This window comes from Jaculus jaculus, chromosome 6 (assembly GCF_020740685.1).
Source record: "Jaculus jaculus isolate mJacJac1 chromosome 6, mJacJac1.mat.Y.cur, whole genome shotgun sequence".
Taxonomy (NCBI): Eukaryota; Metazoa; Chordata; class Mammalia; order Rodentia; family Dipodidae; genus Jaculus; species Jaculus jaculus.
The window spans coordinates 34,187,079-34,203,895 of NC_059107.1; the positions used below are offsets into that span (position 1 = coordinate 34,187,079).

Sequence of the window (16,817 nt, forward strand, 5' to 3'; positions counted from 1 at the left end):
TTGAATTATTTAGTTTATATCCAAATTTTTGGTACCATTACATAAGAGAGGACTTTTTTCCCCCCCTCTTAACATTTCAGGTTTTTAACATTTAACCACAAATGGTCAGAATTAACTAGATCTCAAAAAAAAAAAAAATCCCAAAAAACAGTGTGTCTCAAGCATTGATATTTATTCAAGAAGAGGTACAAAAATACTAGTGCCTTTCACTTAGGCTTAAAATCTACTCTTGACTTGCATGAATTTACAGCTTTCCCAAGTGTATGTAGGAGTGTCTTTGTGTGTGTAGCCAGCTGTTAGACTCATTCTCTGTGCATCCAAGAATCTGAAAAACTGGAATCTGAAATGTTCTCACTTGTCTTTTATTTCTTCTAAAATTGTGACTTTGGGGCTGGGGAGATGGTTCAGCAGTTAAAGATGCTTGTTGCAAAGTCTGGCAGCCCTGTTCAATCCTCCAGCTACCCATATAAAAATCACATGCAATATGGCATATGAATCTGATGTTTGTGGAAAGAGATCCAACCTCACCACCTCCTCCCTCTGCACACATACAAACATGCATATAAAAAATATATATATAATATAAATATATATACTTTGTATTGTAAAAATTAAACCTGTGAGTTTGGAATATTTAATTCACTTCAACCTTAGTGAGAAGGAATTTTGTTGCAGGTTAAAAAAATATTTTATTTAGCCAGGTGTAATGGCACATGCTTTAATCCCAGCACTCAAGAGGCAGAGGTAGGAGGACCACCATGAGTTCGAGGCCACCCTCAGACTACATAGTGAATTCCAGATCATCCTGAGCTAGTGTGAGACCCTACCTCAAAACACCAAAAAAAAAAAAAATTATTATTTATTAGAGAGAGAGAGAAAGAGGCAAATAGAGAAAGAGAAAGAATAGGCACACCAGGGCTTTTAGCCACTGCAAATGAACTCCAGACACATGCACCACCTTGTGTATCTGGCTTATGTGAGTACTAGGGAATTGAACCTGGGTCCTTAGGCTTCACAGGCTTCACCTTAACCACTAAGCCATCTCTCCAGCCCTAGTTGCAGGTTTTGAAGTGATGACTGGTATACCACCATGACTGAACCCTAGCCTCTGATGAACAAAGAGGTGTTGCTGTTGTGTAGAGATGGTCTCATAGCCCAGGTTGGCCTTCAACTCATGACCCTCCTGCCTCCACCTTCTAGGTACTGAAATCATAAATATGCACTACTACATCTGCTTATATGAACAGTTTTTTAAAAATTCAACATGAAAATAACAGACATCTTCATAGAAAAAAATAGGGTGTGGGGATAAACTTCAGTGATGAATTTTTAAATTTATCTTTACTTATTTATTTATTTATTCATTAGAGACAGAGAGAGGGGAAGAGAGAAAGAGAGAGAGAGAGAGAGAGAGAGAGAGAGAGAGAGAGAGAGAGAGAGAGGCAGGGAAAGAATGGGCAAGCCAGGGCCTCTAGCCACTGAAGACGAACTCCAGATGCATGCTTCACCATGAGCATCTGACTTCTGTGGGACCTGGAGAACCAAACCTGCATCCTTAGACTTTGGAGGCATGCGCCTTAACCACTAAGCCATCTCTCCAGTCCCTTCAGTGACATTTTACTCTTATGGCAATGAAAACTTTACAGTTCACATGAGATGTCAGGCGGGTGTCATCTAGTTTAACATATGACAGAAAATAAATTAAGCTTGGCCCCACTGCCTTCGGTGGGGAAAGATTTGTGTTACTTTGACCTTGGAACCCATAATAATATATTCATAGAAAGAAGGCTGGTCTTGCGAGCAAGACAATAAAATGTTTGCTGATCTCAAGGGCTGAGCCCTTGGCGCTGTCCCCTCCATCTTGTGAAGTTGTGATGCCCTCTGGCTCATATACACATCATTACCTATTCTCCCTCTCCCTCTCTCTCTTCTTTCCGAACCTCCTCTCTCTCTGGTAGGGTCTCTGGCCCAGGCTGGCCTCAAACTCAAGGCGAACTTCCTGCCTCGGTCTCCTGAGTGCTAGGATCATGGGCTCGGGCTAGCAGGTCCAGGTCACTGCCCACAGTTTTTCAGAGCTGCAGAAGACCATGTCCAGGGGCAGAAGAACCACTACTGAGGGATGTGGGGGCCGGCTTTCTTGGCATTGGCTAACTGATGTTTACCGTGAAGCCTCTTGTCTCACAAAAGCCCCCATAGTTAACTGGCTGGTTTCAGGGCTATATCCAAGACTCTCTCTCTCTATCTCTCGAAAGATAGATATTTGCATGTGCGTGCATGTATGGGTGTGCTGGCACCTCTTGCTCCTGCAAATGAATGCCCCACTACATGTGGCTGTTCATACCCAGCTTTACATGGATGCTAGGGAATTGAACCTGAGCCAGCAGGCTTTGTAAGCAAGAACATTGAAACCCCTGAGCCATCTCTCTAACCCCAAGGTTCTTTTTTTTTTTTTTAAATTAATTTATTTATTAGAGAGAGCGAGAGAGAAAGAGGCAGACACACAGAGAGAACAGGTGAACTAGGGCCTCCATCCACTGCAAATGAACTCCAGATGCTTACAGCACCTTGTGCATCTGGCTTACATGGGTACTGAGGGACCAAACCTGGATCTTTAGGCTTTACAGGCAAACACCTTACCTGCTAAGCCAGCTCTCCAGCCCCACCCCATCGTCTTTATTGATGAGCATGGCAGCCACTGGCTCCCCATTCTCCCCTCCTACATGCCTATAGTTTTCCACAGATTCCTTCGACTTTGTGAATGATAGGTGGCTTCACAGAGTTAGCTGGAGGGCAAATTCTGGGTTTTAATCTCCCCAACACAGTGTACTAGGTGTGTGAATTTGAGCATGTTACAAAGCCTGCTGGGAGGGGCCTCAGTTTTCTTATCTATGAAATGGGCATCATGGCCCCTTACTGCTCAGTGGCTAGGCAGATGAAATGAGCAAGCTATGTACAAGATACAATATGTACACCACAGATGGGTGCTGTTCTTGATTATTTGTCTATTGATTGAACCCTGATGATGTGGCAGGCACTGCCGTAGGTGAGGGGAATACAGCGGTACCCAGGGCAAACAGATTTCCGTGGCTTTGGAGGTCCAGGTCTAAACACAAGCTTAGTCAGGTAAGAAGACGCTGGGAACCCCTAAGCAAGTTTGTGTGGCTCTGCCTAAGCTCCGCCCCCAGGCTTCCACATTGAGCTGCAAGAGCTTAATACTTCAACTTTTCATTGATTTGTCCAAACAAGCTTCATTTTCCTTCTCTACAAAGATCTTCACAGACCCTTGATTTCACATGAATTCTTCCTGTGCTTTCCCTGGCCCATGCTGTGTTACTGGGGGGCAGGGGGAGCAGGGCTCCTGGTTTGCAGTAGAAGGGACAGAAGCTTAGTCTATAGGCCATCCTATCATAAGAAGAGTTCCTAATGAAGGAAGAGAAGAAAGTTCCCGTGAGTGATGGTGAATAGGCCCGTGATTCACCCTTCTCTCTTTGGGCGGGGGTGAGTGTGTAGTGGGGGCGGGAAGGTTGGAGCTGATCTGTCAGGCAAATCCGGGACAAGGTAATCAGTTCTCTACCAGGTCTGTCTCGCCTGGATAATGAGACTTTAATAACAGGTTTCCCAAAGAAGCAATGCGCATGGGCCTCAGAGAACAAACTGATCAACAAGGCGAGAGTTTAGGGCAATTGTTAGGAAAATTGCTGCTTCTTTGGAAATACCAGGGCTCCCTCCCCCACCTAACAGTTCAGTTCAGTTCAGTTACCTAACCCAGTGTGCACATAGCAGGCTAAAATTAAGCAGGTGGATCAGATCTCGAAGGGCTGCTGCTGAAATTCAGAAGACAATAGCTATGCCATGCTACAGTTCTGGAGAAGTAGAAACAACTGCTGCTTTCCATCCGAATGGGGTGATGGAGAAAGATGCTTGAACACAGAAGGATCTTTCTGGAAGGCAGTCTCTCCCATGCCCAGAACCCAGAAAACAAAAGCAGTCACAGGCTTGGGGAAGCTCCAGGGAGATCACCAAATGTCTGAGGAAGACTGAACCCCCCGCCAAGGCCCCCCTCTAAGGTCCTCCCATCTGAATCACCTCCTGGTTCCATCTCGGGTCCTAAATGAAGAGTTTGATTTAGACAGTCCAGAAAGCCTACGAGGCCTGGCTCATAGAAGGAGCGCGACAAACTCAGTGCATATTATGTGAGCAAATCGACAAATCTGTTGCGTGTTCTGACGTCCTGTGATCTGATCCCAGGGTCAGCTGATGGATGGGTTGGACTGCAGGTTCCAAAGTGAGGCAAACTTGAATTTGACCATAAGTTTTTCACCAAATAATATAAACTCTCAAGGCTTCTTTTTTTTTTTTTTCCTGGCCACAAAATGGGGAAGTAACAATCTCTGCTTCATAGGACTAAGTGAATTAATCCAATGCTTGTGACGTGTACACAATACTGTCTAGTATATATTAATTGCTCAGTGCATGTCAGTAATTTTATTACTACTATAATTTTCATTTCTTGCATAACGATAACAGGCTGTGACATCTGGCTGAGAGCTCCTCACACCCTACAACAAATTCGCAGACAGATATGAAAATCCTGCCCTCCCCTTCAGGGCTTTCCCTATGGCTAATAGTCACTGTTTGTCACCTGGCCAAAGTCTTGAAGGTGTTAGGAAATCTGGCTACCCCTGGGGCACCCTGGACAGTCTAATTTTCTATGTCACTGCCACCTTGAGGAATGAGAGCCACCACCACAGAATTGGATTTTAGCGACTAGAAGGCAGTACTTTCTTGGCAAAGGCCTCCAGTGAATGAGAGAACAAGATAAAACCCCGAGGTAGTGTGGTGCGTGCCTCGTGAAGATATGTCTAAAGGCACATCATTTCTTTGTGTAACAGGTCTTTCTCCCTAAAATTTGGCTGGAGATGTAGCTCAATGTTGGAGTGCTTGTCTAGAATGCTCTAGGCCCTATGTTCAAAACCCACTATCGCAAAACAGCAGCAACAACAAAATCTTTGTGGCCTTTTAGTTTGTTCTAGAAGCTCAGAGGTACCAGACTTTTAAAATTAGTTCACAATAGTGGAGTGTTCAGCACTGAGAGAGACATCCCTACCACTATCCAAGACTCAGAGACCACTGTGGAAGAGGTGGTGGAAAGAATGTCTAAGCCAAAGGAAGGGGAGGAGTGCTTTGCAATGCTGTCCTCCAGATACAAAGTGGCCTCGATATTCATAACTTCACCATGGCTGATGCTATCTACACAAGACCTACATAACATGAGGAAAAAATAATGAAAGAAAAATAGAAAAGAGAGGGGCTACAGAGATGGCTTAGTGGTGAAGGTGCTTGTCTGCAAAGTCTAAAGACCTGGGTTTGATTCTTCAGTGCCCATATAAAGCTAGATGTATAGCATCTGGAGCTCATTTGCAGTGGCAAGAGGCCCTGGCATGCCCGTTCTCTCTCTCTCTTCTCTCTGTCCCTCTCTGCTTGCAAATAAAATTAATAAGATATTTAAAAAGCAGAAAAGAGACTAGTTGGAAAGAAAAAGGAGATTCAGTGGAGGAGGGATAGGGAAGAAAAGGGAGGGATGGGAGGGGATTACGATCATAGTATATTGTCTATGTGTATGGAGGCTGTCAATAAAAAGTTTAAAAAGGCCAGGCATGGTGGTGAATGTCTTTAATCCCAGCACTTGGGAGGCTGATTAGGAGGATTGCCATGGGTTCAAGGGCACCCTGAGGCTACAGAGTGAATTATAAGCCAGCCTGGGCTAGAGTGAGACCCTACCTTAAAAAAAAGTTAAAACTATTTATGTCATGTATAGGGACATAAAGAAAGCCTATACACAAATACTGTGCAAGAGTGGAATGTTCCTTGTAACTAGCCTAATTATTCATCTAAAATAGCCCAGGGTAAAGACTATGTGCTTATCACCTATTAGAGAGTGATGAAAAGAGCATTTTTTTTTTTTTTGACACTTTGTGTTATTTGTAGTAATCCAGCCTCACTGGGCCTGACCAGGGCCCCATCACACACCATGTGTAACACCTGCCTCAAGCCTCAGCACTTTTCCAAGCTAGCTGCTGCATGTGTGGTGGGTCTGATAAGCTCATTCTACATCTCCAAGATGGAAGGTGGGGAGGATATGCAATAAAATGTGAGGCTTGGCCTCAGCCCACAGAGCTGCTGCCTCAGAGATGCCCATGGAGAGCATTGGCCAGGATCCTGGGAAACATCCGTCCTCAGTGGAGCCTGGCAGATTGACCCCATCCCACGTTACCCACCTCCAAGCGCACTCAGCAAGCTTCCCACAGGGAAGATGTCAGTTGGTCAAGATCCTGAGCGCCACGGGGGGTAGCCCCTCTCTGGTTTCTCATAATAGGTCATTATTTTTGGTGAGCCTAACCAAATTTTGGCTGCCCCATCGGATCCCTATGTGGCCATACTCTTGCGTCCTGCCTCCCCAGCATGTCTTCTCCACCCCTACCACAGCCATGCCCCCTGCTCTGGGCAGGAAGAGCATGCCCGCGCATGCTGCCCACTTTCTCCTGGAACCATGAGGTCTTCTCGGTCCACTCTTGTAGAAGGCTTTCTCCATTTCTTTTAAAAATATTTTTATTTTTATTTATTTATTTGAGAGAGAGAATGAGGCAGAGGGAGAAAGAGAAAGGGTGGGGGAGGAAGAAAGAATGGGCCCACCAAGGCCTTTACCCACTGCAAACGAACTCCAGATGCATGCACCATCTGTGCATCTGGCATATGTGGGTGTTGGGGAATTGAACCGAGGTTCTTTGGCTTTGCAGGCAAGTGCCTTAACCACTTACCCATCTCTCAAGCCCGTTTTTTTTTTTTTTTTTGTGTGTGTGTATTTCTGAGGTAGGGTCTCACTGTAGCTCAGGCTCACCTGGAATTCACTATGCAGCATCAGGTGGCCTCAAATTCACTGCAACCCTTCCTGTCTCTGCCTTGCAAGTGCCGGGATTAAAGGTGTGTGCCACCAAGCCGGGCTTTTCGTCCTCCATTTCTAAGTATGTCAGCTTTCTGTCTTCCCCACCAACCCGCAAGCCCCATGACAAGAAGAAGCCATGTGTGTTTTTACTGCTGAATCCCCAGCACCAAGCTCAGGCCAAACTTCCAGCGAACACCCGCCTCTCTTCCAGCCTATCCTTCATACCGTCACAGCATGCTGTATGGAAGCGGCTCTGAGCAGGTCTTCCTCTTTTCAGGGGAGGTTCTAACACCCCCTCAGGACTTACAGAGCCCTTCACAACCTGGCTCCTTCAGGACTCTGAGTTACTCTTTGTCATCTCCTAGGGACAGCTCTCACCTACACGTAGTACTGTGAAAATGTCCTGCATGGGCTGCGCTGCTCTTCTCATATCTTATAAAACTCACCATAGAGTCACCCCCCCCCACATTGGCTACCCCAGGCAGATTCCAGAACATTTTTCTGTACTACCCAAGGGTGTGTGTGTGTGTGTGTGCGCGTAGTCATGGCCATGTATTGTCATAATCTTCCCATCACCTCCACTTGTCTAGGAGTTCTCTATGGGGCAAATGACTCTCTTGCTAACCTCTAGGACTGCAGGGCTAAGCTAGAACTTGGCACAGAGCGGCTCTTCCACAGATGATTATTAAATGAGTGAGCTCCCCTTGGAGGGAATCCCTGTGTTACCCAGAGGAGAATCACAGGCTTCCTCCTGGGGACTGGGACATGTACAATGATCAGGTCTTCATCAGCAAGCAAAAGTTGTGTCTAGTGTGCTGTCCTTTAGACTTGGGTACCGCAAGACACCCTCCACCTCAAAGGATCTGAGTGTAGGGGTGGCTCCCACTCTTGTTAGTTTTGGGTCAGAGTGTGGAGGATGAGATTGAATTCATGAAGAGCTGTGTTCAGATCATGGCTCTGTGATCTTGAGCAAGCCCACCGTCCCCCTGCGCCTCCTTCTCCTGTGGTGGTGGCTGTGCCATTCTGTGGTGTGGCTTACATGCAGGGTACAAACCATGTGTCTGTCCTGATGAGTGGTTCAAGAAAGGAATTCCTTATTTCTATTATTGCCTCAAAAAAGGTGGTTTGGGCTATCACTTTTGGCTCTGAGCCCGAGTACATGAAGTTCAGATTCCAGATGTGAATGGTCCTTGGAAGACAGGGTGGGCAGCAGTCCCAAGGTAAGGTGGGCATGTGTGGCAGTCTGGAGGATCCCCTCCATGTTCCCCAGTGGCTGTCTAGGACTGCTGGAAGGAGAAGCTGGCTTTTCTATGGCCCGGACAAGCTGGGAGGCACTGATTCATTGCCTGCTGTTTCTGGGGGGCAGGGCATATGAATCCCGCCAGTACAGAGCATGGAAATTTTCCATAGCTGTCGTGGAAAGCAGGAGTTTCTAATTTGGCCTAGCACTTCTGAAGTTCCTTCCATTAGAAATAATTCCTGGGGAGATGGAGCCACCTCAGCAGAGGTGTTGTCCTTGATTAGAAAAGTATTAACCCAGCTACGCTATGGAGGGAGCCAAGTTCACGCACAGAGGAGACAGCAGCCTCATTATGTGGTCTTTGAGAGAGCCCTCTGCTCCCAGGCCCGGGTCACTCATGCTGCTGGCCCTTCCTGTCTTTGTGCACTTACCTAGTTGCGTGCTGCATAATGATAGTTCCATTAATGGTCGACTGTATCTACAAGGATGGTCACGTTACAGCCTCTGCATATGAGCCTATGCCATCTATGCTTGAAGGTGTCCTCACAATGGCCAAGTAGCCTAGTGGTTATACAGTTCTCAGTCTATATCCTCACCAAACCATAACGAAGGCACACCAATGCTGTGCAAAGCCTCCCAGCAGTAGCTCCTCTGAGATCCAAGGAACTCCTGTCTTTCTTTCTCTAATGCTGTAACACCAATGTCCACCCCTGCAATCACAAATCAGCATGTCCTTGCTTTAGGGAATAGCTTCATTTCAGCAAGGTCGGCCTGAAAGCAACTCTCCCAAAAGGAAAATATAATTTCTCTGATTTCCATGATATAATAACAAATATAACTCCAATGAGAACAAAATTCTCAATGGCCCGAACTGAGAACTTTTCTGAAATTCTCTTTTGAAAAATATTATTTATTTATTTGAGAGAGAGATGGAGAGAGGAAGGAGAGAGAGAGAGAGAGAGAGAGAGAGAGAGAGAGAGAGAGAGAGAGGGAGAGATAGAGAGAGGGAGAGAGAGAGAGAATCGGTATACTAGGACTTCTTGCCACTGCAAATGAATTCCAGATGAATGCTCCACTTTTGGCATTTATCTGGCTTTACATGAGTGCTGGGGAATCACACCCGGGCCATCAGGCTTTACAAGTAAGTAGTTTAACCACTGAGCAATCTCTCTAGTCCTTAAATTCTTTTCTAAAAATATTTTTATTACTGATCTGCAAGGATAAAGGAGAGGGAGAAAGAGAGAGAGAGAGAGAGAGAGATTAAAAGAGAGAGAGAGAGAGGGAGAGAGAGAGGGAGAATGGGAGACAATGGGTGTGACAGGACCTCCAGCTGCTGCAAACGAACTCCAGATGCATGCACCACTTTGTGCGTTTGCTTTATGTGGGTACTAGGGAATTGAACCCAAGCAATCATCCTTTAACTGCTGAGCCATTTCCCTAGGCCTTCAGTTCTTTTTGAAAGGAGATGTATTCTCAGATTTTTCTCTTCCCTTCCTTATCCATGTCTTGGGTTACTGTGAGTTTGTACTCTGAGAGCATAAAAATGGACTCGAAAGCCCGCTCCTCCTTGCCTTTTGGTCATTTTCAGTTTTTAATGGAAGTGGCTCAGAGATAACAATGCCGGCAGGTGTGCAATCTGTCATGTCTAGACAGGCCTCAGCGCCCCAAGGAGGCTCCTGTGGACATATATCCCTGATCTTCCCCTTCAGGGAGTCCCTGTCCAGAAGTAGCTGTGAAAAGCCTAGGCCTTTAGTTCTTTATTTTTTACTTATTTTTAACTTTTTATTAACAGTCTCCATTCATATACACAATGTACCCGGAAAATTAAAAAAAAAAAAAAAAAAGCAACTCAGACCTTTGAAAGAATCTTTGGTTCTGAAGTGGAAGGAAGAAGGCTGAGACATAAGGAAGTGCTCCCAGGATCTGACTCTGGCATGCCCTCCTGCCCGATCTGTACTTAATTCAATGGCATGTGCTTAATAAAGCCTGCATACACACTCTGAAATGCTTCCAGTAGGATCCCATTTACCAAGCTCCTTGATTTTGAAATGCAGAGCTGAGAGTGGTTTCTTGTTCATTGGTGGGGTACTAATGGTGGATGAAATTTACAGTTAGAAACAATTGTGCTGGGCTGGAGAGATTGCTTAGAGGTTAAGGCACTTGCCTGAGAAGCCTAGGGGCCCATGTTTAACTCTCCAGATCCCAAGTAAGCCAGACACACAAGATGATGCAAATGCATCTGGAGTTTGATTGCAGTGGCTGGAGGCCCTGGCACACCAATTCTCTCTCTCTCTCATAAAAATAGTTTTATTTATTTATTTGTGAGCAGAGAAAGGGAGAATATAGGTGTGTCAGGGCCTTTTGCCACTGCAAATGAACTCCAGATGCATTCACCACTTGGACTGGGGAATGGAACCCAGGCCAGCAGGCTTTGCAGGGAAGCACCTTTAACTACTGACCCATCTCCCCAGCACAAAATTTGTATTTTCAACCACACAGTCCTAATACTTCCTGTATCAGACTCCCACAGTGGCTTTGTCAATGCAAATTTCAGACTCTTATCCTGAAACTACTCTGATCAAATGCAGCTAAGAAGGGGTCTTGGGAAGTCCAAAATTGTGCTCCTTCCCTAGATGACTCCATTGTGGTTTGAGGAACACAGATATCAGCTAAGTCTGTTCACACTGGGTGTGTATTTGAATTATTTTTTGGGGAGGGATGAACTAGCTTAGTCCCTCCATTTTCTTTTCTTTTTTTCCTCTTTTTATTTATTTATTTAGTTTTGGTTGTTCGAGATAGGGTCTCACTCTAGCCCAGGCTGACCTAGAATTCACTGTGTAGTCTCAGGGTGGCCTCGAACTCACAGCAATCCTCCTACCACTGCCTCCCAAGTGCAGGGATTAAAGGTGTACACCACCACACCCAGCCTTTTCTTGTACTTTTTTTTAAAAAAGACTTTTATTTATTTATTTATTAGAGACAGAGAGAGGGGTGAGGGAGAGAGAGGGGGAATGGGCGCACCAGGGCCTCTAGCCACCGCAAGTGAACTACAGATGCATGTGCCACCATGTGCATCTGGCTTATGTGGGACCTGGAGAATCAAGAGCCTAGGTCCTTAGGCTTCTCAGGTGTGTGCCTTAATTGCTCAGCCATCTCTCTGACCCCCTTCCATTTTCTTGTAGCCCTTCTCTGAGGGTGAGTGGGTGGAGGAAAAGGGAATGCCAGAGAGCAGTGGGAGTAGGTGACACTGGAGCTGGGGTCCCCTGGGTGTGACGAGGTGACTGTCAAGCATCATCCAGAGCATCACATATGATGATGGAGCCTCACACTCGATCCCAAGCTGGTGGAGCCTTTGGGCGGTGGAGCCTGGCTGGAGGAGGTGTGTCACTGGGGTCGGACCTTGAGGTTTATTAGTCCACCCCACTGGGTGTTCAGACCTAGCTCACTCTTCCTGCTTTTTCCCCCATGACAAGATGGAACACCATGGTTGCCTGCCACACTTTCTTGTCATGACGAGCCTTCCTCTTGAAACTATAAGCTAAAGTACAATCCTTTCCTCCTATAAGATGCTTCTGGTCAGGTGTTCTGTGGGGCTTGGTGGAGGCTTGGAGGCTGAGGTGCATAAGAAATCTTTGTTCTGTTTTCTTTCCCTTTGTCTCAGAACGACTGTCTTCCTCCTCCCCTTAGGTCAGAGCTGAATTTGCTGTGACTCAGATAGGACTGGCTTTTGTGAGTTGGCCTGGGACCTGGGACCTCACCCCTTAGGGCCAGCAAGGTTCTTGAGAGGAAACTCTCTGTAGGTTCCCTAGGTACTGCCTTTCAAAGCAAACTCCTGAGCAGCTGTGAGGAGGAGCCTAACTCTCCTCTGAACCTGGCTGGGGTAGAGATGGGGGACTATGGTATCATGCAGTATGTTCCAGCCCAGTTGTCCTCTGTATGACTGAGGCCTTTTGAATCTATAGAAGCAGATGAGAGGTGTCCTTCCTTAGCCTATAACATGGAATTGCACCCAGAGGACGTGGGACGTGCACCAGAGGGAAGCTATGGCTAGGTAGGCTGCCTGCACCTGAGGAGTGTCTTTCTGATTTGGTCACTAGCAAAGTGGCACCCAATACAGTTTTAAGTCCCCAAAGGCCCGAGACTCGTTTATCCACTCATGGCTGTTTTATTTTCCCAGAAGATCTCTTTGGGGTGACATGCTCCAGAGAGCAGTCAAAAGGTGGGCGATGACATTTACAAAAATCCATTCGTTCCTCTTTTCGCTTCACTGCTCCATTGACTTTTTCCTGTTCAATCAAAGCCCATTTACAGCTTCACGTCCCATTTCAGGAACTGCCAAGGTGATAAATATCCTGTCCTTTCTTTGTTGAATTCCCCCTATACCCTTTCTCCCCATCCCTATCCTGGAAGGCCTGAGGTGCCCTTTGGTTGAGTTTCTCCTGTCTAGTCTTCGCTTGGTACTGAGAACATGAGAGCAAATTGTGTTACCCCTTCCCCGCTGTCCCCTGCTTTTACCTTTCCCCATGACTTCCTGACCCATAGACTCCAGCCCAGGCCTTACTCCCTTTGTAGATTAGCTATGCTGCATCTGGTTGGGAATTCTAGTTGGATTAGCCCTATGCACAGCATGGCCTTGTCACATTCCTATGGGCTCATACAGGGGACAGCAGAGGCGCTGCCTAAAATGGCCAGAGTGGCAAATGTGGACCAGAAGCCCACACTGTGTTTTCTCAGTCTGTTGCTGCCTTGAATCTGGCTTCATCTCTGCTGTTCAGTCCTCTTTTTTTTTTTTTTTTTCCCAAGGTTAGGGTCTCACACTAGCTCAGACTGACCTGGAATTCACTATGTAGTCTCAGGGTGGCTTTGAACTCATGATGATCCTCCTACCTCTGCCTCCCAAGAGCTGCGATTAAAGGCGTGCACCGCCATGCCTGGCTCATTCCTCATTCTTGTTCATGAAGCATTTCACGGCAGTTTTTGCGAAGCCCCAGGTTAGACTCCAAACACAGGAGCACTTTAGGGCCTGGCCCGGGGGAAGAAGACCCTGTGTTCCTTGGCTGTGGCCTTCACATCCATTCACCACGCAGCTGCCAAGGACAGGATGCATCAAACATTCCTGTAGCACATTCAGAGCCAATTTGCTTTTGAGTGATTCTTCTATTCCAGTCTCTGCACAGGCGTTAGAGTGATACAAAACAGTGACTGAATGATATGCTTGTGGCCTCGGCGGGAGGCAGGTTTGTCAGCTAGGCCGTTGCCCAGAGAGGGTCCTGCAGCACCAGGTCAATGGCATGTGTCTCTGCTTATGTACACCCCAACGTGTGTGCGTCCTCCACCCCATCATTGTTAATCTTGGGAAGTTGGACAGACAGACTGAGTGTGTTCCATTGTGTCTAATATTACTGCGAGGGGGTTTCTCAGCAATCTGCCAGAGCTGGAGCAATCAAGGCCTTGTGGATTTAAGCACTTGCCTCAGATGACACAGTGAGCCTGCCTGACCCCCTGGGGTGCTGGGGTTCTGACGTATCCCTTGAGCTTTTCAGCTTATGGTATTCCTTAAATGGGATCTGGCTTCTGCTCTTTGTGGACAGCAGCACAGGGGTCAGGGGGCACCCAGCTGGGCAGGGCCACATAGTCCCTGGTTCTGAGCCCCACAACAGGGAGAGAGACGATTACACTTGGTTCTTAGATGCAAGTCTGTTCCCTTGCTGGGTGATTTCTGCAGAAGCAGGGCAAGATGAGGGCCCGTTGCAAGGTGGGAATAGTTCGGAGAACCAGCCATTGCAAATGGCGAGAAAACATAAATGCCTGATTACTCAGGGCTTCCTGGGGACATGAGTCAGGAGGTGTTTATTGGTGCCAGGAGCTGCGCTTATGACTGGAGAGCTGACCAGACACTTGAGATTCTGACAGCAGCTTGAGGAAGGCGAGGGAAAATTCTAAACTGGCTGAAAGATTTAGACCTGGGTTAGAGAGTTGGCTTAGTGATTAAGGTGCTTGTCTGCCCATCCTAAGGATCCGAGTTTGATTCCCCAGTAGCTACATAAAGCCACATGCACAAGGAGGCACACGCATCTGGAGTTTGTTTGCAGTGGCTAGAGGCCCTGGTGTACCCATTCTCTCCCTCCCCCACCACTTTTTCTTAAATAGATAAATAAATTAGTAAATAAAATAATATATATGTATATTAAAAGATATGGACTGGAAACACTGCATCCAGGCACTTCATGCAAATGATGGATGTCATCGATCTGCGATGGTAGGTACTTACAAATAAAGTGGAAAGTACTATTCTCCTTTTACATCTGAGGACCAGGAGGCTCAGATACATCTGGTGGCCTGGCGGCTAAATGTCTATTTGGGTGTGACTTCAGCTCAGCTGGACCCTCTTAATAGACCCAGCTCAGTACCACTTGGGGCCTCCAGGTGGCGACACATCAGTCCCCACAGGGAGGCGATCTGGACCTTTGTGGGCACAAATTCTGTGAGCTTTGTCTCCACCTCCTTGGAGTTGGGGTGTACCAGTATCCTGCCTGCTTGGCTGGTTGGGGAGCCCCATGGGAAACTGTTTGCCTCATAGCCGGGTCACACGCCTCTGGCTTCCCTTCCCTGGGCATCCTCTGTGGCTACAGAGACACACGGAGCTACAGCTGCCCAGGCCAGATGTGAAAGCTTCTGACCTGTGTCACTAACACACACACACACATTCCAGACTACATTCATACAGCTTCCCCAGGGCAGCGCTGGAAGTACAGGTGAGTAAGATCCTGTCTCAAAATAACAAAACATTAAAAATAAGAAAGAGGAAATGATAGCTCAGCGGTGTCCACAAGGAATGTGCTGATGGGCACATAGCGTGTACGTGACAAAAAGACAATTTAACCTAGTTCTTCCAAGTTCAGAACCTGAATCTCAAAGCACTCTAAAGGAAGTTGCCTTTCCTCTTGAGAAGTGACAAGCAAGCCTGAGATCCACAGGAAACCATCTCCAAACAACTCCAGGGATTCCCAGGAAGCCCCAGAGGGGCCCTGGGGGAGAGCCCTGGTACTCACGTGGTAAACGCTGGGTTGTACTTGGCACCTCGGTAGTAAGAGTACAGGTTGAACATTCCGATCATGAAGGCCACAAATACCATGATGAAAATGACCATGAACTTGAAGATATCTTTCACAGTTCTCCCCAGGGAGATCTGCAAGGGCCCGAAGCTCTCATTGGCTGGCAGGATATAGGCGATGCGGGAGAAGCTCAGCACAACGGCGATGGCGTACAGCCCTTCTGAGATGATCTGAGGGTCGGAAGGCCACCACTTGTCCCTGGCTGAAAGGAAACAAGCCGGGTTAGTAAGAGCAGCCACTTGGGCCTCTTCCGTGGGGGTCTCACCGCGTCACTCGCCACCTGGGGTGTGCTTCCCTTCATTCATTGCCAGCAACCCATCAGGCTTCCATTCAGGTGTCAGCTCTTCAAGGAAGCCCTCCAGCGACTCCTTCCAGCTGGGCGGTCTCTCCATTGCTCCGTTTGTCCCCATGGTGTCCTGAGCCCGCCCTACCGCGGCAAGCACCCCTTGCTGTTCTGTTCGTCTGATTAGGATTTAAGCTCCCCACACAGGATCTAACCGACTCACTGGGGGTGCAGTCAGAGGAGGCGGTGGGGACCCGCGCAAGTTTAGAGTCACTCAAGCAACTGTCCACCTGTACATCAGAGACGCTGGCATCTGTCTTCCAGGGCTCGGGTGAGCATGAAATGAAGTCATCTAGGTAAAGTGCTCGGCATTTTCTCTGAGGGTCTGGCACACAGCAAGCTGTGATAAATCCTTGTTAATTGACCAAACAAACTCCCAGCCACAAGTCAAAACTAATGATCTCACCTTAGGGACCAAGAAGCTGAAGGATTTGGTTTGAGAAAATACTCTTGGGATTTGTTCCGCAGGAAGCGTGTGCTGGGAAATTTGCTCCTGGATAGAGCAAAGGCCTCAGACAGTGGTTGCCAGGCGGGCAAATTTGTCACAACAGCCGTGTTCTAGGTGGGTAAGAGCCATGGGGCTGGCCGCAAGCTGGAGTGACCACTGATGTTCCCCAACAAACACCATGGCCTGAGCTCCTCTCAGGCGTTCCTATAGCAGAGACAATCTGCAGCGTTCCTACTGCAGTTGTAATGTATGAGCAACAACAGTGTCTGTCACTAATAAGCTGCCTACTGTGTGTCAGGACACACAACAGACCACAGGCGAGGGCAGTGCTTTCCTTCCTGCGAAGCAACACAGGGCTGTCTGTGGTTTCCAGAGTGACTGGACAGGAGTATTCTTGGGATGCTTAAAGTCCTGCAATGCTCCCAAACCCTGAAAATTGCCCTGCTGAAAAAGCCAATAGTGTCCCTGTTGTGAAATGCAAGGGAAAAGTTAAATTGAGAAACACTGAGCAACCAAAATTAGCCCTTACACTTGCATTAGCTGTAATTTTCACAACAGCCCCGTTGAGTCGATATGATTATTGCCAATTTTTAAGATTGGATTTGGGGTATGGGGTCCTTTTCAGAGCCCAGTAAGTGCAGATAGAAAGGATATTACCTCGCAATTCTTGGCACCCCAAGGGAGATGGAGGAGGAAGAATGTTATTCTTTATTTTCAAAGCTAGGCTC

General features: G+C 47.2%; 1 protein-coding gene across 1 annotated transcript in view; it reads right to left on the minus strand.

Annotated features, from left to right (window-relative positions):
* The window catches only part of Trpc7 (transient receptor potential cation channel subfamily C member 7), a 160,884-nt gene that overhangs the window by 26,169 nt on the left and 117,898 nt on the right, over positions 1–16,817 (minus strand). Inside the window, exon 7 of the mRNA XM_004665085.2 lies at positions 15,236–15,500. Within this exon, the coding sequence (XP_004665142.2) occupies positions 15,236–15,500 (265 nt within the window). The remainder of the gene's footprint in view (positions 1–15,235; positions 15,501–16,817) is intronic.